Source organism: Motacilla alba, chromosome 4A, assembly GCF_015832195.1.
Source record: "Motacilla alba alba isolate MOTALB_02 chromosome 4A, Motacilla_alba_V1.0_pri, whole genome shotgun sequence".
In the NCBI taxonomy this organism is placed as follows: Eukaryota; Metazoa; Chordata; class Aves; order Passeriformes; family Motacillidae; genus Motacilla; species Motacilla alba.
The window spans coordinates 14,186,617-14,211,181 of NC_052045.1; the positions used below are offsets into that span (position 1 = coordinate 14,186,617).

Sequence of the window (24,565 nt, forward strand, 5' to 3'; positions counted from 1 at the left end):
TGCATGCCCCATTCCCTGGAGACAGGATTCAGCCAGTGGCAAGGCTTATCCTCTGCTGCCGAGAGCTTCCTTGCTGGAGCAGTATTTGACCTTGCTGGCATTCAGAGGAGCCTCTCCCCTTCATCCCAGGAGCTGGCCGTGCAGTTCCTCCTTCTGGAGGATGTCTCTGTGAGCTCCAGGTGGCTGATGTAATCCCAGTCCCCTTGGCTGGGGTCATCAGGGGACACTCCTGGGGTGGATGCCCCTGCAGGCTGGAGAGATCAGCCTGGGCTTCACAGCAAGTGGCACAATTCAGAGCAAGTGCTGGGGTCCGGGCAGTTTTGGAGAGGGAAATACTCATCCTTGCTCTCTGGAAAAAATGCAGGCAGTGTTGGAGGCCGGTCCCCATCATGTCCCAAAACACCATCCATGAGACAGGGTTATGAAGATGGCTTTCCGAGAGAACAGCACTGAGGTGGTGCACACTCTTCCCAAAGCTGCAGGTACAGAGCAGCCCCCAGCCCTGGCTGTGTCAGCTGGGGCCTGGCCCAGTTCTCCTGTCTTGAGGTATTTCCAGTTCCCATTAGAGATCTTGTTTTTTTCCCCTGACTTCAGTTTCAAATTACCATGCTATCAGCCAACTGGAAATGCTTCTACTGACTTCTCTTCCCCTGGAAGGCTTTAATTCAGAGAAATACAGCTAGAATGACCTCAAGGGTAGCTCATGCCCTACCTCACTGAGCACCACGTTTCCTGAGGGCAGTGGGCAAGTGACTGACAGGCAGAAGAAGATTTTAAACTTTCAAAAGCTTAAAATTCTGAGGTGTTATTCATGGAGGAGAGGAGACAGGGCAACTTGTTCTGTGCCTTTCCCCACCTGCACCGAGGCTGGGGCTCAGACTGATTGACCAGGGCTTGCTTCATAGGTGCCACATGGAAAGTCCTGGCATGAGATCCATGTTTCTCAGTCTATTGTGTCCTCTCATCTCATGGGGTGGGACATCACACTGGGACTTTCTTGAGGAAGATGGGACAGGATGATGAGCAGCCTGAGCCTCTATTGTTTAATCCCGAGGCTGACTGTGACCCTGCTGACCACAAAACAGAGGCCCTCATTTCTCATGGAGTGGTTGAAGATGCATTATCCAGAGATCATTGATTACCTCTGTTTGCCAGTCCCCATCTGCCAGGCATGATACAACTGGAAAACAGCTGAGATGAATCTATCATCCATTTCAAGTGGGCACACCACCCAGCTGGGACTTTTCTCCTAACAAAAATCTTTATCTAGCCTGTTTTCCATCCTCTGGAAAATAGAGGATGGAAAAAATCAGAATCCTGCCAGGTTTCATGTCACAGAATGAAAAATCCTGGAGACAGGCTCATGCCATTTGCTGTGGTGCCATGAGGAGGAAGCACACAACACCCCCCCCAACTCAGAGTGCATCGTGAGCCAGCATGCACCCAGCCCAGAGGCTGCTTGCTGGTCCTGTCACCAGGAGCATGAATGATCCCAGGGGCCTGGAGCTACTGGAGCACTGCCAGGAAGTGGGAAGGTGTGGAGCTGAGCTGCCATTCCCATAGGCTGCAGGACCAGAAATCCCCTGTCCCTGTGCATCCAAAGGATGGGAGCACAGGAATTAGTGTGTCACAGACCCTGAGAAGAGCAGTGGTGAGCAGTGAGGACAACACAGGGAAGGTTGTCAGGCAGAGTAAGGAGACCCAGTGACCAAGCTAGATGGTATATGAGTCTGTCAGGGTGCCCTGGCACCTCCTGAATGCAGACACTTGCCACCCATCCCCAGGCGAGGGCACACCCAGACCAGCACATGAAGTAGGACCAGTTTTGCTCTACAGCCTCCTGGGGTGACCTGAACATCCCGGTCACCCTGCTTGGGTCCCAATCCACTGAATTTCAGGAAAGCTCCTGTCTGGAGAGAAACCACGCAGGTCTGAGACCCCAAATTCACTTCTCTGCAGCCTGTCAGCTCTGCAGCCCTCTTCGTGCACATCCTCTAAACACACCACACTCAGGCTCCAGCTTTTGGGGCTCCCACAGTCCTCACCCACATCCTGGTCAGCCTCCCAACCAAGGCAAGCAGCTCAGACCACTGAGAGGGAGGTGCAGGAGGAGTCAGTGGCCGGGATGTTGCAGCTCAGACCTGCCAACCCACGAAGCCTTTCAGGGCTGAAGGATGGGGTCCAGCAGGACAGCTGTGATGCTGCTGCTCTGTGCTGCTTCAGGGACCTGCCTAGAGCTACAGACCCAAAAAGGCCCAGGGAGGCTGAGTGACAGGGCCTTAGTGAGGTCCCAGGTCTTTGCCATATACACAGATGTGCTGGACAGTGCTTGAGGTGGCTGTGAGGATTTGGGGTGGCTCTGGGCTGTCCCAGAGAGGTGGCAGGGCAGCTGCAGTGACAGGCAGGAGAGAAAGCAGACAGAGCAGAGTGGGCACAGGGTCAGAGCAGACCCTGCTGTTTGCAGCTCTGCCTCCCATGGTTTTCAAAGGCTAAAGAGGATGATCCTAGGTATAGCCAGCCCACAAAATACAAGAGCTTGATTTCCCCCCATCATTTCAGGGGCCACCACATCTCTCATGGTTGTCAGGTACAATGGTTCCCACTCAGTGGCTGTGAAAGCCCCATTAGCCCCCAAAGAGCAATTTTCCACTGTGCACCATTTTCATAGGCTGGCAGCTCTGCTCTCTGAGAATTAGTAATAAGAAATACGCTCTTGCACAGTCCTAAACCCACTGTTTCTAATAAAGAGCTGTTCGCAGCGGCATCTCTCTTGTTGCTTTGATCTGGCACCAGCAGAATCTGAAAACACCTCAGAGAGAAGGCAGGAACAGGGGAGAGATCGTGGTGAGTCAGAGCTCTCGGCAGCCCCCGCGCCGGTCCCTGCAGGCACAGCGCTGTGCCGTGGGCCTGAGGCCAGCGCCAGAGATGGCAGCTGACCTCCAAGGTGATGGTGCTCCAGGGTGGGCTGGGTGCCAGTCGCTGGCTGGGCCCTTTCCAGGCTGTGGAGGGAGCATGGAATGCTGCGGGAGGACCCTGCACGTGACTGAGGCTGCAGTGGTGCTGGGGGCACCGCTCTGGTGTCCTGCACAGACCTGCCTGGGGCTGATGTCTAGCCCGGGGCTGGGGGCTTGCCCCTGACCCAGGCCCATCCTCCAGCACCGTCCAGTCCTGTTCAGCACATAACAACCTGCCAGGCAGACCAAAGTGGGATCGAATGCAGACACTGCACCCAGGCCCCACTCTGCACACAGTGGTGACAGGTCTCTCCTGGGACATGCTGGGACCTCAGCACCTCACCCCGCAGTGAATGTTGCACTTTGTGCTTCTGCAGAAACCCACATGCTACTCACACCTTCAAGGCAAAGCAGAAACCCCCTCTTGCATCCACTCGGAAACTTCAGCTGCTGATGGCATCTTGAAATGTCACAACCCTTCTGTCTTTTTCCACTCCCCATGAGCAACTCTTTGATATGAGTGGGAACATTCCAGCTTGCCCCTGGGCCAGGGCAAGCCCCTGCTGCCAGTGAGTGACTGCCTAAATCACCCACGGGGACCCCAGCACCCTTGTCCAGCCCCAGACTCAGGAAAGAGCTGGTCCTCTTCAGAGCTGCAGAGACCTGGCCAGCTGTGATCAGAGCACCGCTCGAGCCCCAGTGCAAGCCCAGCTCCCACAACACAGCAGCTGTGGGAGCCACTCTGGTCCCATTGCACTGCTCCAATGTCCTGGCAAATCACCCAGGACTGGGCTGGAGCAACATGATGGACACTGCTGGGCCTGGACAAGCTCCTGCTTGGGATATGGCTCCTGCCAAGAGCCTGTGGCACAAACAGCAGCTCTGACTGATGCTCCTGCTAAGAGGTGCCTTGCCTGGGACCATGCAATGACCTTCCAGAGTGGCGTGGGGTTGGAGGCCCTGTGGGCTGTGGGGATGAGGCAGTTGATCAAACAGGCTGCAGGCATGTCGGGCTTCATCATGACCTTGAGGCAGATCAGAGACTGTAAGGGACAAAGGAGATGGCAACTGGACACCAACTTCATAGGTAGAAAAAAGCATATAGGTAATACATGTGTTCCTCAAGCAGCTCTTGGGACTGTCTCTTCTTTTTTTTTTTTTTCTTTTTCTGTTAATACAGCTCAATTTCTTCAATACATCATGTCCTCACATCGACTGTGAGAGACTGACCTGGGCCACATGCCAGACACACCCCAAAGCTGCTCTATCACTGTCCCTACAAAGTCCCAATCCCCTTTAGCAAACCTGTTCCAGCTTGGGCTCCTCTCTCCATGGGGCCACAGGTCCTGCCTGCCAGGAGCTTGCTCCAGTCATGATCTTCCCATAGAGTCATGGCCTCCTTTGGGCATCTGGTGTGGGGTCCTCCCTAAACTGCATGTGAACCCCTGCTCCCTCATGGACCCTTGTGGGCTACAGGGGTCAGCCTGCAGTATGAGGCAGGGATGGAACACGGCTGGGGTGTCAGGAGTGACTCACAGGGTTGGAACATGGCCCTGCACAGCCCCAAAGGCTCCCTAAGCCTGGCAGCAGTGTACCTCCATCCCCTGCACCAGCTGCCTGGACACTAGACACCAGTTTCTCACCTGTTCCCAGATGCAGAGTAACTTTTGTGAGTCCAAGAGCCTGGATTTGTCACTGCATTTTGACTCCACTGATGCCAGCCTGTGACACAGCACAAGGAGGTTTCCCCTGTGGCTTCAGGCACAGCCTCAACACGCATCTGGAGGGAGAACCGCAGGGCAGGGTTTACCAGCCATAAATCACCCCAGTGCTAGCAGCAGGAATGATAAATGTATCCCATGCTGCTAGAAACCAGCCTTTTCCCACAGGAGAGCAAGACAGAGACTGTGGGCACAATTTTCTGCCTGGAAAACCCCAAGTTTACCCCGTGCCTTTCCTGACTGCTGCACACGGAAGGGTCATGCTGGGTCTGTAACAGAAACAATGAATAGAGAAACCAGTTTTCTAGAATAAATTAGTGATATTTAAAAACAACTCCAGCACAGAATCAACATTTCCACAGAAGTAAAAACCCCAACATTTTTTCATTAGAGAGCTTTATAAATATATATCTATATATGAGTGTTACATTGGTATGGATACTGTACCATACGTGCACACATACAGACAGATCTCTAGATAGGAGTTTTGGGGGTTCAGCGTTGGTCCATGCTCCTTTTGCTGTGTCTCAAGAGCACCAGCTCCCCAGAGGACAGCTCTGCATGCCGCCCGTCCTCGGCGGGTCCCTGGCGGCCGTGCCCGGGATGTGCCTGTGCCTGCCCCGGGGAGCCGGCTCAGCGCCGTGCCCATCCCGGCACCGACAGGCTGCGGCAGGCACGGCCGGGGAGCCCGGGGCGCCTTGGGCTGGGCTGGGAGCTGGGGCTGCCCGCTGCCTGTGCCTGTGGCTATAGCTGTGGCTATAGCTGTGGCTCGCTGCCCCACGGGGCACGGGGCTCGTAGCCGGACGGGGCAGCTGCCCGCTGGACGCTGCGGGGCGAGGGGGGCAGCGGGCAGGGGCTGTACGGACGCGCTCCGGCCTGTCCCGAGCAGCCTGGGTTCACGGTGCTGTCCCCGGGCTCCGGGTCGGTCCCGCCGCCGCTCGGGGGATGGGGGGCACAGGGGCGCTGCCCTCCCTCTGCCTCCGCCCCGGCCAGGAGCCGCACGGAGCTGAGCCGGATCCGGCGCCCGGCCGTGCCCAGACTCTCCTGCAGGTACTCCTGGCTGCGGCTGCTGCTCGGCACGGGCAGAGGAAGGTGGCTGCCTGCTCCCGGGACTGGGCACTGGCATTTAGAATAAAGCTGGAGGTGCAGGGGGAGCCATATTTTAGGTGTCTGGCTGTCTCTGTCACCTACGTAGCTGTGTCCAGCCAGTCCCACTAGCACCAGCTGCTCTGGCAAATCATCCCCGTCACCTGCCTCCCCATCCTTCTCCAGCTCTGAGGGGAGCTGAGAGCCTAAGGCATGCCCCAGCTGACTGTGGGTGCAGGACGGGTCCCTTCCCTCAGTGCAGTTTGGGCCAAACCCATTGGCACAGTAGCCGCTCGCATCCCGGACCAGGCCCCGGAGGAGCTGTGGGACCGTGGCTGGTGCCTGCACGGCCGTGGCTGGCCCGTGGGAGGGGAGCACAGTCTGCAGGAGCAGGGCCAGTGGGTCCTCCTCAAGCTGGAGCGGAGGCGCCTGCATGGCCACACTCAGCCCGCTGTTCTGGAGAGCCTGCAAGGACAAAAGCAGTGGCACGGTCAGCCTCAGCTGGCTAAAGCCCCGCCAGCAGGGGGTTGTGACAAACTGCTGAACACCAAGGGCTGCACTGCCTGAGACCCCGTCCTCTGCTGTGACCCATGGCTGGCCAATGCCCTCCACCAGTACCTTCTTCTTGGGGGACAGTGGTTCAGACAGCAGGGGAGGCACCTGGGTACCAAAATGGGCTTGGTGATGTGAGAGTTGGAGGAAAGGAGGTGCTGAACCCTTGCAAATGCAGGGAACCCTGGCTTGGCTACGGCTGCACACAAGGTCGAGGAGGATCGTCACTCACCAGTGCTCTTGGGAGGCACGTCTCCGGAGGACTGGGAAGGACGTGCAGCTGCATGAAGCAGATCCCGGCCACACTTAGCAGCAGCAGCAGGAAGAAGGCACTCAGCACAGCAAGGACCCATGGAAAGCCTGCCAGGACGTCACAGCAGGCTGAGGGGTCACTCAAACACACCCCTCCCAGCCCACCCTCTGTCAGTGTTTCCCATCCATGTCACGCTGGGATGTTTCAGGAGGCAAGCCCAAGGCAGATGACAAGAAAGCATCGCAGTGAGAGGTCCCCACTGGGCAGCACTGGGCCACAACCCTGACCACAGTGGCTGGGGCTGAGGTATTCACAGCTCCACACAAGTTTGTGCTGAGAGCAGGATCTGAGATGCAGCCGTGGCAGCTGAGTTGGTGAGAGTCCTCCCACCTGAAGGGCGTGCTGGAGTCTCCAGGCACTGCTCAGCCTCCTGGCTCCGCTCCCTGGCAATGTCTGCAGCCACCGTCCGGACACAGTACTGTGTGCTGGGCTTCAGGTGCCCAAAGGTGCAAGGCACTTTCTCACTGCGCCGTCTGCAGGGCACCTGAAAGCAGATGGAGCAGGTGGCCACAGAAGCTGGAGGTGGGGTTTGTGCATGGCTCCACTGCTCTGAGCAGCCTCAACATCCCACGTGCCCCATGGTCCCTCCTCCCGGGCACCTCCAACACTCAGTTCCTTGCCCCAGGAGGTGTTCAGGTCCCAGAGCATCTCCTGAAACACCTGTGGCATCACCTTTCATCTGCACAGAACCAGTCCAGTTCTTCTTACCCGGGGGAGGGAAGCGGTCTCTGCCTTGCTGAGGGGGGAGCCCCGGGCTGGGGGTGCACAGCCCCTCACACCTGCACGCGCAGCCAGGTGTGTGCAGGGCTGCAGCACAGGCACCCCGCACCACTGCAACCTGAGATGGTGGCTTTGCTGCACCAGGGAAGCTTGTGCAAGCCCTGCACCCCTGGGCCCTGCCCAGCTCCCACACATACCTGCTGGACAAGCAGGTCCCCCTCGTACAGGTGCAGCCAGTACCACAGCTTCAGCAGCACTCGGTTGACTGGCTTGTAGGAACCAGTTCTTCTCTGGTAGGGAGTGCGTGGTGTGATGATGTTTACGCTGAGGATTTGGTCCTGGAGCAGCCAGGACAACTTGGGGGGGCCAACAATTGCTGTAGAGAAGGGGAAAAAAAATCAAAAATTAAGGCCTTCAAAGGAAGGCAGACATCTTGTTTCTCTAGAAATTAAATTTTTCTGTCTGATATTCCCCTCTCAGAGCACAGAAGCTCCTCGGGTCTTGCCTGATGGCACTTTGTGCTCTGAAATCAGCTCTAGGAATGGCAGCCACCACATCTTCATGACAGCTAGCACTGCTTCTGCCTCCTCTTCACACCGACAGACTGTGGCACCACCAGCTCCCTCTGCTGAGACCTTCACTGCTGAGCCATCCACCAGGGTCTGGAGACCCCACTGCCAGGGCCAGCAATCACTTTCTAACTGAATGCACCCACTCCCGTGCCAGTTGGATGCAGAGGGGATGAACAAGGGAACACAAACAGCCAGCGTAGAACCCATGTAGCTTACACATTCTGTTCATTGCAACAGCCCCTCTGATGGAGGCCAGAGGAGGGTCCTGAACATTTTCTAGCTCCAAGAGACTGCTAGGTTTTTTGGACAGAACAGCCAGTCTGTGACTGAGAAGAGGCACATTCCCACACCAGGCAAACACAATAGTCGGGGTGAATGGATCACCAGAGGGCCTGCCCCTGCCTGCAGCAGCTTCATCCCAGACCATGACAGGGGAGGAAGATGAGCTTTCAAAAGCCAAGCCCAGAGGCATATCCTCTTTCCTGCCCCCTCTCGCTGCATTCCCCAGAGACCCAAATTCTTGAGGTGCCTTGCTGGCCTGGGGCCTCCTACCAGTCACCTCACTGTGTCCCCTCTGTGCTTTTGCTCTTCACCCAGCTATCCTCCAGCAGCTCTGCCTCATCCCTTTCCTCTGGCTAGGGCTCTTGACTCTTTTCCCTCCAGTGTCCTGACATGCTTCCCCACTGTATCCCATCAGATCTCTCCAAGGTCCCCTCTCCCCATCGGCCCCCCAGGAAGGGCCCAGCTGGAGAAGCTCCCCAGTTCTTACTGTCTCTGTACAGCTGCAGCTCGCTGGAACTGGCCCACTCGGACTGCTCACCTCCGGCCACCACTCTCACCCGTGCCCAGTAGATATCATGAATCCTGTCAAAATACAGCTCACACTGCCAGGAGGTTCTGCTGTTCCCCCCGTAGGCACCTGCCTTGGTCCAGTTCGAGGTTCTGCCCAGGGAGAAAGCACAGGGATTGCTTCTTTTCAGCATCCTCCCAGCCCAAAGGGAGGGCTGCCCAGCCACCGCCATCCTGCCCAGGGGGAAAGCGTAGGAAAGCCAAGGCATCAGCCAACAGCATCCCCGGGATGTGTGAGGAAGGGGGGCACCAGCAGGTTGACTCCCTCCTGGGGACAGATGGCATCTGGCATTGTGCCCTGACCTGTGCTCCCCACAATGAGAAAACACACAGCTGTGGCAGGGAGAACCCAGCCAGGAGTTGAGGCTGTTGAGGCTCTGTGGAACGAGGGAAACTGAGCGAGTGGTGACAGCTTGAGCCTCAGAGGAAGGTGACTTTGGGTGGGGGGGGGGGGGGGGGTCTTATCAACACAAGAAGAAGATGGAGCCTTCCTCTCAGTAGTGCCCAGCAAAAGTAGAGGCACTGGACACAAGTAGAAATACAGGAAATCCCATTTATCATAATGGGAAAAAAAACCCCACCAGATCCAAAACCCCAGAGCAAAAGCAACCCCTTAGTTTGTTACTGGGATCGTGACCAGGAAAGGGACCAAGCTGTCCAGGGATGTTGTCCTGAAGTTGTTCAAAACCCACCAGGACACACTCCTGAGCTGACCTTGCAAGTGCAGGGGTAGGACAAGCCAGTCGCTGCCAACTCCACGGCTCTGTGGCATTTACTGGCAGACAGCAGTCCTCTGGCTGCCAGGGGTTGCCGACAGCCTCTGCCAGGGTGTAAGATGACCAGACCTGTTCACCCGGTCCTCCCCACCTACCTGGTCCTCCACTCCACCTCGTAGGTGGCCGAGCTGGGTGTGCTGGGGTCTGCCTCCCAGCGCAGCCGGACGTGGAAGTTCCGTGCCTCCAGCGTGACATTCCGTGGCCTCAGTAGCGTCCCTGGGGAGGGAGCACAGGGGTATGAGGCAGTGTCCTGCAGGGTCCCCGTGGGGCACAGGTTCCCCAGCTTCGTCCCGGCATGGGCAAACACTGACTTCAAAGCAAGTGCTCAGCACCTGTATCCCCCCAGTTTGTCACACACTGAGAACACCCTCTCCACGCCTCTGCCAAAGCAAAGACACAGCTGACAAAACGGGAGAGACAAACCCTGACACAGCTGCTGCTGACCCTTTCTCATCATTCCTTGACGACCACTTGGGCCTCTCATCTTCACAGGTACCTTCAGTAGGTCTGAGAGGTGTCCCTGTGCCTCCTCCTGCCCTGCAGCCAGGGCCCCCCCTAGACTGTGGTGACAGCTTCAGCACTGGCTTACCCTGGAGCAGGGAGCAGGTGGCCAGGGACAGCAGCAGGAGCAGGGCAGGGCTCATCCTACCACAGCCCATCCATCTGCCCCAGCGCTACGCAGCCGTGCCAGGGGCCATGGAAAGGGATGGGTGTGCTGGAGCTGTTCTGCTACCCACAGACATGACAGGCTGCTGGGACCTGGGATTAAAAACAGAGGCTTCAGCCAGTGACACTGCCCCATGGAGTTCACATGCCTATTGGGGCACAGAGGGGTCCACTATGGAGGGCAGGGGACCTTCTGCTGCACTCTGGGGGTGCAGCAGGTCAGGTTCCCTCAGGGCTGTGGTGGTAAGTGGACCCACAGGGGCAGCTGCCACACTGCTATGGCACTCTGCAAGTGCTGCAGTAGCCTTCTGTTGCACCCACCTCTGGCACCCCGTGGTGAGAAGCCACACCGCCTTTGTCACCAGGAATTGGAGCTGAGAAAGCTCCTCACCTGATACTCACACCACTGGGGAGGTGACTCAGCCCAGCTCTGGGCATGACTCACACTGGCACAACCTGTGACACCGCTGCCAGGACACCCCCAGCCATCCCACAGCCTCCCTGGCACGGGAGGGCACCACGTGTGACATCACCCACAAGGCACAGTCCCTCTTGGGCTGTGAGCAGAGACCTCAGACTGTGAGCCACAGCAGAGGCTGGTCTGGCTGGGCACCTGCACCTGGCCAGTCCCTTCTTTCCTTGGCCTTGCCCCACCATCCAGCCACCAGGAGTCTCGTCCTGCTCTTGCCTGTCATGGAGGTGACCTTCCTCTCCTGGAGCAGACATGCAGGGGCTTTGAGGCTGCCAACACCAACCTTGTGGTTGTGGGGACATTCCCCCATGAAGGTGGGGAGCCCAGGGCCACCTCCAGAGGCAGAGGGGTGGGAGCACCCCTGACCAGATGGGACCCCAGTGGGGCTGGCTCACCACTGTCCCTGCTTCTCACTCTTCCCATTTCACGCCGACTTTTCACCGTTACAAGCGCAACCACCTCAGCACGTGCGTACAAAACATTGCCCCCATGTTTTCTCTATCCCTTGCAGCATTGAAACAAGGAGGAACAGTCCACAAGCAGGGACACGCAGCTGCAAACTGTGGGCGAGGGCTGAGGTGAGACCTCTGAACCAGCAGAGCTGAAGCACAGGCAGTCGGCCTAGGGATTCCCCCCACCCTGAGACCAGCAAGAGCCCTCCTGGCTTTGCAACAGAACATTGAAGGAGGCAGTATTTCTGCCTGGAGGGAGAAAGAGCCTCCAGGATTGTTCCAGGGGCTTACAGAGGCACAGAGCTGGGGAACTGATGGAGACCCTGGGACTGGCTGCCTGTGCAGGCAGGTACAGGGCTGCTCTCACTGCAGAAGGCAGCACAAGGGAGGCAATGCTTCCCTGAAGCAGTGAGGGCGACTGCAGGCCAGTCCTGGCAGCCCCCCTCTGAACTCCAGAACATCCGTTCCCCTTCTGCCCTGACCAGAGGAAAAATCCCAGCAACTCTCTCTGTGTTGTGGCATTAGCAGAGATTGTGGGGATTAACCCCCTCTGCTCTGCACAGCCTCTCCTTTGTCTGCATCCCCATCACACTGCCCTGAAGCACCAGCACTCCCCCCACCCTGGATCCAGCACTTCCTCTGCCCCTCTGCCGTACCAGAAACCCACCTCACCAACCACACTGTTAAACACAACGCCCTCAGCTCAGCAACCTCACGTTTGGCTCCGAGTGCTCACTGGAAGCGTTACCACGGTCTGCTCAGCTGCCAGGCTTCCTCCAGATGGGGGACAGTCCGTGCTGCCTGTGCCACCACACACGTGATTTGACTCGGGTGGTTTACACCTCCTTTGCTGAGGCAGGGTTTTTTTTTCCTTTTCTGCTTCCTCATCAGCACGTCCCAGCTGGGCACGGGTGCTCAGCAGTGCCCTCTGCACACCAGAGCTGAGGCACAGCCTGCCCCAGCACGCCATCCCAGCACCCTGCCCGGCCCCTGCACGGACCATCAGTGGCACGGGGACACAAAGGAGCAAGGGCTCAGGCCAGGGCTGACACATGGCAGGGCAGACACAGGCCAGGACATCACAGCAAAACCAGCAGCAGGTTTTATCCTTGCCAAGACCAATGCTGCAGGCTGGGCACACAGGGCTGGGGCCCCTCATTTTGCCCTGGAGACCATGAGGGACCTGAACGTGGCTCTGCACCACCCCAAGAGCTCCAGGCCTCTGGCAGCCCACTGGGACAAAACACAGCTGAACTTTTACTTCCCAAGAACTGTGCAACCATTGCCAGACCAACAGAGCCACTGACGGCAGCACGGTGGGGCTCATAGGCACCATTCAACTCTGCCCAGGGCCCGAAGTCACTGTGGGCCACGGCATTCCAAAACAAGAGCCCTAGAGTGGCCAAGTGCCACCCCGGGGGCCAATGCCAGCATCTCCTCTGCTGTCCCTGCACCACTTCAATGGCCAGCAGTGCTGGGTAGCCTGACACATCCCCGGTAGAGATGGGGCTGGGGCCTGGCAGGAGCGGGAAGGGAGACAGCCACGAGGAAAAAGGACACACAGCCACAGTAGCCTGGACACTCTTTAATGCCTCGCTGAGTACCAGTGCTGAAATGCTCCCAGCTGTGCCTGACAGCTGCACACCCTGCAGAACCCAGCACCCACCACCCCACAAGGTGCTGTTGGTGAGGCAGGCCTATGGCTCCTCCAGCCCCCTCAACCCCTCTCCCTTTTTGGTCAGAGGGTGGGGGGAAGCCTGCAGGAGCTTGTGGGGGCCAGCAAGCCTGGGCGCAGCAGGCACAGTCCAGCCCTGTGGGTAGGGGCAGGCCAAGGAGGACCCCCACGGGCCCAGGCAGCCCCGAGGAATGCTGCACAGCTGGCCCCAGAGATCTGGAAGCATGTCCTCTGCCCAGCTCTCACCCAGCGCTCTGAAAGCAGAAAGGCTGCAGAGCTGGCCAGCTCCAGGGTCTGGAAAAGGTGGGTGGGTGCCCACTGCAGGCAGGATGCAGGCAGGGCATCCTCAGACTGTGGCACTGGGGCTCCTGAGGGGTTCGGGAAAGGCAGGTCTCTCCCTGACAGAGGGTGCCACAGGGATGAGGACTCCAGTGGCAATGGTGCAGCTGCTCCTGCTGGAGGCACCAGCAGCCACTCCCAGCAGGGTGCAGGGGGATGCAGGGAGCAGGCAGTGCCGTGATGGATCAAGCATCAGCACTTGCCGCTGCCTCTGTCCCCGTCTCCCAAAGTTAAACTTCCCCTGGCAAAACCCATCCTCCAAAGGCTTTCTCCAGGTACCGGGCCACCGCCAGCGTCAAGTGGTCATTGTAGGAGGCTGCCACCAGCTGGATGCCCAGCGGCAGCCCCTCGCTGCCCAGCCCCAGCGGGCACTGCGTCACCGGCAGGCCCAGGACGTTGAAGATGGCTGCAAGAGAGAAGGTTGGATAGATCAGAGTGAGCACAAAGACTGGGATACATCACTGCCTGGCTCTCCCACCCTGGGCAGGCAGCTCTGCCATACACAGCACCGAGATCCTGGCAGCTGGTGCTTCACACAGCAGTGCAGAGACGTGGTGACAAGGGACATCACTGGCCAGAGATTCCCAGGGCCCACATCATGTGTATGAACAGCATCCATGAGGGATGGCACACACTGTGGCATGCCAAATTTGGGACATTTCTGTGCCAGGCACCAGCCCTCCATCACTCCACAAAGCAAGGCAGCACTGACACTGGCACCGAGGTGTTCAGACCACATGGGAGCCACACAAGGAGCCCCAGGCTGTACCCCAAGAGATGGCAGGTCCCAGGTTCCTGCTAAACCCCAATATCACACACAAAGCCCCGCCTGCCCTGCTGAGGACAGGCATCTTTGGCAAAAGGTAAAAGATGGCTCACGGTATGAAGCACAACCCTCACTCCACTCTCTGGAGCAACAAGACACCTCTCTTTGCTGCACAGCCCACCGTGAGCAATGCAAACCCTTTGGATACAACACCCCAGCAGCCAGCCCACGCTGCTGCCACAGGGAGATCATTTTGGTAGCCCTAGCTGCAACTCCACAGGAGCCAGGGCTGCTCACCTGTGTAGGCAAAATTGAAGGGCATGCAGATGGGGGAGTGGTGCTTGGGGGCGATGGTGGGGTGTGAGGGGTAGAGGAGCACCCCATCCGGCCCCAGCAGTGCCTCCATCTCCTCCTGTAGGCTCTTCCCCATGCTCACCAGCTTGGCCTTCGCACTGAGGTTGATGTTCACCAGCTTCTCTGTCAGTCCCAGGGCTGCAGAAAAGGGCAGAAATGGGGACAAGAGCGTATGACAGGACTGTGGTCTATGTGGGGCAGAAACACAATGCCCAGCCACATGCAACATCCCCTGCTTCTGGGGTGGCCCCCCAAGTACCCCCTCCTGCCAGTAGCCACAGCAGATTGCCCCTAGCACAGCTTTGTGGGCAGCATTCCCTCAGCTCTGCCAAGGGACAAGCATCCAGCCTGCCCCTTCCTTCCAGCTTTTCCAGCCAGTGGGGTTGAGCAGAGCTGGCAGAACGACCCCAGCACTCATCAGACAGCAGCACAACTGCACTAATGAGGGCTCTCCAGTACCTGCTGCTGTGAAACAAGATTGGTGCACACCCTGGCTGAGCCCTCTGAGCCCCTAGCAGCTCTGGTGTGGCTCACAGCAGAAGTGAACCCTGCCCCCAGCTCCATCATCCCCACTTCTTCCCCCAAGGCACCCACTCCCATTCATCAAAGATCCACACTCTTCAGCTTGCATCATTACAAAACCAGGCTGAAGCTGCTCAGGGCAAAACCCGAGTTCCTTCCCTGGGCATTGGAAGGGTAATACCTGCATTTACCAACCTGCCCACCCCACCAGTGCCTCTGCGCTTCCCAGGGCCCCTGCCGGCATTACCGATAGCTGGGAGAGTGTGAGAAGACATCCCCACGAGCCACTTCACCAGCTCCCACAGCGGCCACACTGGCTTCCCGTGGTCCCCCAGCAGGTCTGTGAATCTCTGTGCCTCCTGTAACACACACGCTCCTCCCGTCAGCAAAGCCAACACGCAGCAGGGAGGCACAGGCTGGCAATGGACATTTCGGTTATCCCACTATCCCAATGTGAGGTGCTCCTGCTTTCACACAGGAGATGCCCATCGGGTGCTCCACAGCTCTGACACGGATCCAGGGCAGCAGCAGGAGCATTTTTCCCTGCCAGAGACAGCAAGGAGAAGGGAGAGCCCCACAAAGCAGCACCCAACTGACACAATGCAAGGAATAATGTCCCAGAGGCATTTCCTCCTGTGATATAATGATTGCACCTGGAAGGAGGAGGCAGAGGAGCCAGACAAGCCCTCCTTGGTGTGGTGGGGCCGGGCTGTTTCATCACTGCCTCTGTGCCAGGAATGCACAAGTTATGACACTCCCAGAATTTAATTTTATTACAAAGTACTTTCCTGCATGCACAGAGCATAGCACAGCAGCTGCAATGCCAGGGAAAAATTACCCAAGCAGGCCTCCTGCTGGAAAGCTGCTAGTCCTCTGCCTGGCTTGGCATCCCAAAGGGTGTTAATCCCAGTCTACAAGTCAGAAGACACAGCACGGGGCAAAGAGCAAGGCAGGATGCCCCTGCCTGGCTGACTTACCAAGCTGCATGGAAAAGGTCAATGTGCCAAAACAACCTCCCCCCCTCCCGAGTGCCACACTGCTCCTCTGCTGAGAGCCAGGGCCTCAACCCACGGGACAGCAAGGGAGAAGGTGCTGTGCAACTTTAGGAAGAGATGAAAGGAGGATTGGGGGGCACATGGAGCAGGGAAAGCTCCCGGGTAGGTTTGGGAAGCCTACAGATCTCCACAGCTGGCCCCGCACAGCTGTTTCTTCCCTGATGCCTCCAAAGTTCTGCCTTTGCCAACTCACTCTAACACACCTGCCCCTCACTGTCCTTGGATGACATCATGGCCGACCAGATCTGGAAGGAATACTTCATCTTGTGGATTGCCACATGCTGAACCCGGACCCCGAGGTCACTTTCGAGGTACTCCACCACCTGAAGGGAAGAGCAAGGACAGGTTTGTTTCCATAAAGATTTGATGCCTGCCATCAGCCCATGGAAACTACAGAGAAGAGAGTAAGGAGACCTACTCACAAGATCTTCCCCTTGAGTCTTCTTTAGCCCTGAAGAAGAAAAAGTTCTTTCTACTTTTTAACCCCTGAAAGCACAGAAGTGGGATGCAAGGCTGCCTCCCCAACCCCTCATTTCACCAGCTCCTGCAGGAGGCCACACACAAAGCAGCTTTCCCCTCCTCAGGGCTCCTCTGACCGGTCTCCCCAGGTTCTATCTTCAGGCTCACCTCAGTGAGTACCATCCTCTGCACCTTCCTACCTTCTTTTGGGCCTGCAAGATCTCCTTGTCCACAGGTGATACAAAAATGGACCCGCCATCATGATCCATGCAATGGAATTTGATTTTCTCCAGCGACACTTTCTCATTCAGTTTCAGCCTGGGAAAGGAATGGTGCTTTGTCACAAATCCATCCCCAGCTCCTCTGCAGCTGCTAGGCTTGTTATGTGTCCTCAAGAGACCCTGCTCTGTCCCCCAGAGAGGCAAGGTGAGACCCTGAAGACACAGACACCTACTGCCCACAACGCATCCAGCTGCTCACCTGCCCCCTCAGCCTCATCAAGTTTCTGTTGGGAAAGTTCTCATTTCTCCAGAAGCACCTTGTGACTACAAACCCTGGCTGCAGCCAAGGCTGGGATTGCACAAGAGCCCGGGAAAAAGCAAAGTGGTAATGGAGAGAGCAACTGTGTGCAGGCGGTGGCAAAAGGAGGGCTGCCCCACGTGCCCCATCTACGCTCTGCTCCTCACTGGCACGCAGCACGGCTGCACTTGATTGCACGGACCAAGAACTGAGGGAACTGAACCAGCCACGGTGTGGGGATGGAAAACTCCTCATTCAACAACAGGAAAAAAGGCGCTGTAACACCCAGGAGCAAGGCCAGCCCTGGGAGGGGTGTGTGGGACAGAGCTGGGAAGCAGCTCACTGGTGAAGGGGGACCTATCAGTCCTGGGAGCACGTGGGTGGTGGGAAGGGCAGTCCCAGCAGCCAAGGTCCTGCTGAAGCCAGCAGGAGAGGAAGGAAATCAGTAACAAGCAAACTGGGTGGGGTGCAGACCTGTCTCATACAAAGGCCTCATCTAGTGCGAGGACCAGAGAGCAGCCGACTCCAGCTCAGCAGCCGGGAGCAGTGGGAACAACTCACTTGCTGACGCCAGGACCAGCCATGACTCTCAAGACAGGCTCCAGGTCCTCAGCGTAGCGGCACATGGGCCCCGTGCACAGGTAGCTGGTGCGCACCCCGCGAGCGTTGGGGAACTGGCCGTCGTTGGGCACCACCCCTGAGGGCACAGAAGGCAGACACTACCCTGAGTACGGCCTCCAGACGGGGACAGCCCTGCTGGGGGGTCTCTGGGTGCAGGGAGACATGGTTCCCCAGGGACTGCACACCCGACGAGGGCTGATGGCAAGGTTCCTGGGGTGGGGACGGGAGGAAAAGCACCCAGTCAGGACACTGAAAGACAGAGAAACATCCCAGCAGATCCCAACCTTGTGAAAACATCCCACGCCGAGGATGCAATACTTGGGTAAACCCCTGCCCGTCTCTCATGTGCCTGGCATTCTGCCACCAAAAGCTTCCCAACTGCCAACCCCAGCTGTGCTTCCTCAACAGGCTTGTCTTGTGCAAGAGGTTACCTGACTCCTTACAGCAACCCCACCAGCGACCAGCACAGGGGTGTCCTGAAGGGGTTCATCCCACAGCCCCCATTCCACCTCATGGCATTTCTGCTGGTGGGGAAGAGGAGGAGAGCCCAGCAGCCACCTTACCTGTTGTGGGTTTATGGCCAAAGACTCCATTGAAGAAGGCAGGCATTCGGATGCTGCCGCCGATGTCAGAGCCCACACCCACGACTGAGCAGGCAGCTGCCAGGACACTGCCCTCCCCACCTGCACAGGAGAAAACACGGCAAAACCCCAAGATTTATGGTGCAAATCATCCAGGAAAGCAGGAACGCCTCACAGGGAGGGTGGGGGCCTAAAAAGCAAGAGAGGTGCGGACACCTTGGCTTTAGGGATGGGTAGGGGATAGCTGGGGAACGTGGGCCAAAGGGATTTTCCTGCTGAATTACAACAGAGCAGGCTGAAGCAACGCCAGATGAAACACCCAGAAGAGGCAAAGCAGCTAGTCCTCCCAACAGCCTACAGCAGTGCCCAGGAAAGAGGCCTGTAAGCTCCGCAAAAGCCCAGGGACACGTTAATAGCTGTGTGAAGACTTGGAACTCTTCCCTCAGTGCATTTTAACCTGCCACTCGTGCAGGACCGTGCCGAGGTGCCGGGGCTCACCTGAGCTGCCGCCCACAATCCTCTGCAGGTCGTAGGGGTTGTTGGTGCGCCCGTAGACCCTGTTGCTGGACTCGTACCACATGCAGAGCTCGCTGCAGTTGGTGACACCCAGCGGGATGGCACCCGCCTGCTTCAGCCGTGACACCACGGTGGCATCTGAGGTGGCGATCACGTTGCGGCGGTTGACCAAGCCAGAGGTGTTGGGCATCCCTGTAGTGCCAAGGTCAACAGGAGGGAGGCATCAGGGCCAGTGCCCTGAGACGACCCAGGGCTGCAGGAAGCAGGGTCCCAGTGAGGGCTGCTCCTCTGAGGCACCTCAAGCTCTGCAGCACCTGTGTGCTACAAATGAACACAAATACGGAAGCCCAGGCAGAGCTTGGTGCAAACCACGGAAAGGGAGACTACTTCCCTCCAAGCACCGGCCACAGCCACCCACCACTCTGGGGAGCACATCAAGACCTGGAGAGGCACAAAGATAAACCCACCATAGAGAGAGAAGGCCTCCTTAACAGTGATGGGAACTCCCAACAAGGGGAACTTCTCCTCCAGGCAGTCATCGCCAGGACCCTCCGAAAGCAGCTTATCAACCTGCCGGGCTTCCTGCAGAGCCTCCTCGAACCTGCAAGAAAGCACCCGGCGATGTTCTGGCGCTGGACCAGAGAGGAGCGGGGTCCCCGCAGGGCGGGAGGGCCCCAAGTGCGGCAGCAGCTTGTGGGGGAAGTGAGACTGCCTGGTGTTTGCCGGAGCGGGGAGCGGCATCCCGGCCCAGCCGCTCGGCGCTGCTGCTGCTGCTGCAGGCGGGCGGGGAGCCGCTGTCTCCCCGAGGGTGCCCTCTGCCCCCAGCTCACCTGTCCTTAACCAGGGCATTGATGAGGGGATTCACCTCCTTGATCCTCTCCACGTACGCCTCCACCACCTCTACGCACGCCACCTGGGCACGGGGCACAGCGGGTCCCGCCGTCAGGCGCGGGGCGGACCGAGAGCCGCTGCCCCGCTGCCCTCCCCGGGCACGGCGGGCGGCACCTGCCCCGCTCCCCTGCCCGGGCACGGCGGGCGCTATCTGCCCCGCTGCCCCGCTCCCCTGCCCGGGCACGGCGGGCGCTATCTGCCCCGCTCCCCTGCCCGGGCACGGCGGGCGCTATCTGCCCCGCTGCCCCGCTCCCCTGCCCGGGCACGGCGGGCGCTATCTGCCCCGCTGCCCCGCTCCCCTGCCCGGGCACGGCGGGCGCTATCTGCCCCGCTCCTCTCCCCGGGCACGGCGGGCGGCCGCGGCCCCTGTCCCGCTGCCCCGCTCCCCTCCCCGGGCACGGCGGGTGGTACGTGCCCCGCTCCCCCTGCCCGGGCACGGCGGGTGGTACCTGCCGCGCGCGGAGCAGCTCCGCGAGGCGCCGCGCGGGCAGCAGCAGGAGCGCGCGCCGCGGCGGCGGGACGGCGCGCGGGGCGGCGCGCGCGGGGCCGGCGCGCGGCTGCGGCAGCAGCGCGAGCAGCGCGAGGCAGGCGCGCGACAGCAGCCGCAGCAGCAGCGCGAGACAGCGCTCCGCGCGCGACAGCGCCATGACCGCTCTGCGCGCGCCGCCCCGCCCCGCCTCGCCAGGAAGTGACGTCGGGGCGACGCGCCGCCCGTGTTGCCGTGGCGACCGTCCCGGTGCCGCCCCGGTGCCGCCCGCCCAGGGCCCGCATCGGCCCGGGCCCTCCCGGGGACGCAGCGGTGCCCGGCGGGGCGGGGAGAAGGGCAGCCTCGCCCGCCTTCTGTCTCGCTGCGTGGCGCTCAGGCCCGCTCCTGTCTCCGGCACACGGGCAGCGGCTCGGGGCGCGCACGGCAGGCGGGCTGGGCTGGCGGCAGCTGACAGCGGCGCTCCCCACGTGCGGCGTGTGCGGCTCCGCGAAACGCCCCGCGGGCAGCGGCTGCCCCGGCCGCCTCCCCCGGGCAGGCGCGGCCGCAGCCCGAGGCGCCGGGCCGAGCCCAGCGGCCGCAGCGCCTCTGAGCTGCCCGCGGAACGGCCCGTGCCCGACTGCCAGGGAGACGCTTCCCTTCCCGGCACGGGTTGCCCGTCCCCATCTAAAAGCCTGTCCTCTGGGTCAGACTGTCACACAAACGCTCTGTTGGGTGTCTAACGTAACTACGGGACATTAAGAACTGTCAGTTCAAGGCTGACGTCAAATTATAATGTTCTTTTGCGTTATAAACCCCAAGCCTTACTCTTGAGCTTTTCCCTTATACAGCTATTATCACACTAATTTTTTAAACATGCTCTGAGGTGTTCAGGTGCTTGATTATGGAAACAGGAAGAGCACTGTATAATCCTCAACCCTAAGGGCAAAAGAATTGGTAATGCTGGGGGGAAAATGCTGTCTTTTAAAGCAAGGATTTAAGCAGCATGTGAGCAGGCCTTAATGCATCTCTTCCACACAGTTGGCAACCGAATTACGAGTGCAAAGCAAGGCTACAAAGGGATACATTTATTGTGAAAATCTTTTATGACTGCAGAGTCAACATATCAGCATTTATAGAACAATCTGCAGCACACACGCCCTAGAAGGCCATCGGCCAACCTCTGTCCCCTAAAACCAAAGCTGACATCAAAGTCATCTTGATAGTAGTTCTTTTTTTCACAATCTTATCAAGGATACTTTCTTTTCTCCCTGCCTGATGCAGGGAGAGGAGAGGAGAGGAGAGAATAGAAGAGAGAGGAGAGGAGGAAGCTGATAAGGGCTCCCTCAGAGCTCAGGAATAAGTCAGGTGTCCTCTGTCTTCCAGAGCTAAAATAGTAAAACTCTCTGAACTACCCTCCTAAATGTAATCTCAGCAATGCTTTGCCAGTTTTTTCCTCAAACTCTTAGTGGATTTGCTGGTTTCCCCCCTTCAAATCCTGCCCAAATGTTGGCAGAGAGGGGTACAAACCAAAATATTTCTGTCCTGAGTCTCTTTCTGTGTTGCTGCTCTGCAGAAACCTTCCCCAAGCTCTGGCATTTTCTTTGCTGGAAAGTGTCTTCCTTTATCTTTGTCTTTTAACATTTCAAGAACAGAGCTTTGCAATTCACACTGGATCAGCTGCTGCATTGCTCTCTGTGAGCTCCCCTTGTCCCTGCTCTTCCCGCTGCACACCAGTGCTGTCCCAGATAGCAGCTCAGGCTGCTCCTCCATCAGGTCAAGGTGAGGAGTTTCCTGGGAGCTGAGCAAAAAGAATGACTGCCAGAGTTCATGATAGCCCAGTGGAGCTTTGTTTCCATGAGAAATGGAAAAAATAGGATACAAGGTGCTCTAGAAATAAAGCAGTAAGGTCTGGAAACCTAAGATTGAAGTGATTTGGACTGTTTTTCAGTTACCATAACCAGCCAACCAAGCAAACACCACCCTGGATGCACACTAAGAAGCCAGTTAATTCCAGTCTGATTGCCAAGAGCATGGGGGCTCAACATACCGAGTGAAGCTCACCCATTCAGACCTGTCCCACCAAGGGACACCAGCTGCTTAGAGGAAAAACATGTTTCCAGGTCTTGCACTCCAGGAGTTTATGCTTGTCATTATCCTCAGTCATTTCATTACTACCAAAGGCTTTGAAAACCACAAGAGGTTGTCGAGGACACATGGAAAGCAGGAGTGGTTCTGCTGGCTGTGGGGATGTGTGTTGCAACCACTAATTGCCTGGGAAGCCATGGAACAGGCTTTGGCAGCTGAGTGGGAGGCTGGCGGGAAGAAGAGGTGTGCGCTCATTGGCAATACCACGGTCTGGCTGCCTTCACAGTGCTCTCCAAAGCTCTTCTCGATCTAGTCCCCAGTGCACAAAAATTACCTTTTTGGAAATTAAAAGAAGAAAAAGAACCTGATAGCACAATTCTTTGTGAAAGGAGTCCTTTAAATCTTATCCTTAAAATAATGCTTCCAAAGAAACCTGGGGTTTGTGCAGCACGCGGGGGGAGTGGGAAGGGATGTTTAAGGGTTCAGGTTTAAACACAGGAACTCAGATGCTTAATTCCTAGCTGATCCCAGGAAAAAACCCTGAATTTGATGGCAGTTCCTCCAAGCCTGCCCTTAGCCAGATCCAGCAGGGAGGGATTCTGTGCTCTGCATTTCCATCAGCCGTCTTCCTGCGTGCTGGCCCAGGATCCATCCACAGATGTTGGGCTCCCGTGCTGCTCACTCGGGGCTTTGCAGATGAAGAGCTCTGAGCTCACCTTGCTCTCGCTGAGCAGGGGCCTGGTGGGGCACAGGAGGTCCCCAGCCCCAGCACCTCATTCCTGGAAGGGCAGGAGGGCACGGAAAGAATCCCATCCTGCCTGTGTGAGAACACAGCAGCCGGCACTGCCAGGGCCTTGCGTTCTCTTGATCCAACACTGCCATGGGATCAGCGCCCACAGACCCACGGCGAGGGCAGCTCAGGGCTCTCCCAGCTTGTCCCCGGTGCCGGCACGGCTGCAGCGGGACTGGGCCGAACCGAGCCTTGCACCGCTCGGCCGCCAGGCACACCGCCCTGGAAGCAGCCAGAGCCGCCCGCAGGCGGGCACAGGCTCCCCTGGAGCAGGGCAGGCGCTGGCACTCGGCTGCCCGGGGCTGCCTTCTGCTGCCGCCGCAGCGGCGGCGCCGGGCACCCCGGGGCGGGACCGTGCCGCGGGAGGTCGCTCTGCCACCGCCGATCGGCGTCCCTGGCCCTGCCCCGCAGGGCCGCAGCTGTTCCCTCCGCACGGAGCCAGGGTACACTGTGTTCACTCCGAGTCCTTGATTAAACAAAATGTTTATGCGTGCCTCTGCTCCAGCAAACATCTTGGCGGCTGCACGAAGCCTGTTTGCTGCTGCTGCTCCGGCTGCGCTGGAATTGGGGCAGGGTCTGTGCGACGCTTCAGGAGCCAGCTGGCCTTCCTGGGACAGTCCCCAGCCCAGGAACACCCCATCTGTCCCCGGTCCGCCACCTTCGGTTCCATTGGAGGGACCTTGTCTGCTGGGGAAGGCTGTGCCCCGCATCCCTTGGTGCCAAGCGGAGCTGCTGCCCCTTTGGAAAGGCTGGGTGGGGGCATGCTTTGCTTCTCTACCCTGAGGGACACAAACCCACCACCCATTTCCCACTTAAAGCATGGCTTTGGGGTGCATCTTGAAATTGAAAGAGCAGTTAGACATTTCCTGGGCTCCGCAGTGTCTCCAGTGGAGCAGAACACTCCCACACAGTGCCTTCTTGACATCTGGCTGCTGCACTCACTGATGATGGCCATGGACAGCACCATGGAGTTGGGTGGGCATAGCTAGCCCTGTCTGGGGCAACTGCAGGGCTCCCCGGGCCTGACTGCAACTCCATGTCCCCTGCCTGTTTAGCCAGTGTCGTGCAGGATGTGCCTGCTTTCTTCGCTGCCCGAGGGGATTGTGTCAGTTGTGCACATCTGGAGTTAACTGGGGACAGGCTGGCCTTGCTGGGTCATCTCTCAGGCATCATGCAGCCGCTGGTCTGTGCCTGGAGGGCAGCCCTCAGCCAGATGTGCTGTCACCACAATTACTCTGCTGCTCCAGCTGATACCTCCAAACCCCCTGGAGGGAGTGGGGTACCTCCCTCCCCAAGCCACATACCCTGTGAGGATGGAGGAGCATGCCCTGGGGGAGTGGGGAACCAGCATGTTGAGGTCATTTACAACTCTGCCAGGTGAGACCAAGGGAAGGATTCTGCAGGACTGAGAGAGGGCCAAGACCAAAGCTCACAGCTCCGTCCTTGAACTCAGGAGACCAGAAAGGAGAAGGTGCCGATGGCCACTCAGATGACATCAATCCACACCAGACTCCCAGCCTGGAGTGTTTCCCAAGAGCACAGGCTTTCAGCAGAGCGGGTTGCCCAAGCAGTTTGCGTGCCCCTGCCAGGCTATATGCCATGGCTCTTGCGAAACAGTGTTGATAAACACTCCAGGGCATGCCAAGTCCTGCAGGATGACAGCTGATGTGCTTGGGCTGTAGTGAGTGCCAGCACAGTGAGAGGAATTTTCCACTCCTCTGTGGCAAGTTTGCCTGACCCTGCTGGGGGATTGTCCCCAGCAAGGCCGAGAATATCTGGTGTCCCAGCTGGCT

At 58.3% G+C, this 24,565-nt stretch overlaps 2 protein-coding genes across 2 annotated transcripts; both read right to left on the reverse strand.

The window, feature by feature from the left end:
• Positions 1 to 4,923: 4,923 nt before the first annotated feature.
• LOC119695134 (interferon gamma receptor 1-like) lies at positions 4,924 to 12,416 on the reverse strand. The gene is made up of 8 exons (XM_038123038.1): positions 12,395 to 12,416; positions 11,850 to 11,864; positions 9,639 to 9,759; positions 8,688 to 8,860; positions 7,544 to 7,722; positions 6,957 to 7,110; positions 6,546 to 6,673; positions 4,924 to 6,226 (listed from the first exon to the last, which is right to left on the reverse strand). Exons 1-8 carry the CDS (start codon positions 12,414 to 12,416, stop codon positions 5,432 to 5,434), a joined length of 1,587 nt encoding a protein of 528 aa, XP_037978966.1. The 3' UTR covers positions 4,924 to 5,431.
• Positions 12,417 to 12,698: 282 nt separating this feature from the next.
• Positions 12,699 to 20,093, reverse strand: FAAH2 (fatty acid amide hydrolase 2). The gene is made up of 11 exons (XM_038123020.1): positions 19,881 to 20,093; positions 19,371 to 19,453; positions 19,008 to 19,141; positions 18,523 to 18,732; positions 18,007 to 18,126; positions 17,384 to 17,519; positions 16,504 to 16,621; positions 16,048 to 16,167; positions 15,037 to 15,148; positions 14,211 to 14,405; positions 12,699 to 13,553 (listed from the first exon to the last, which is right to left on the reverse strand). Exons 1-11 carry the CDS (start codon positions 20,076 to 20,078, stop codon positions 13,378 to 13,380), a joined length of 1,602 nt encoding a protein of 533 aa, XP_037978948.1. The 5' UTR covers positions 20,079 to 20,093; the 3' UTR covers positions 12,699 to 13,377.
• Between the last annotated feature and the right edge of the window lie 4,472 nt (positions 20,094 to 24,565).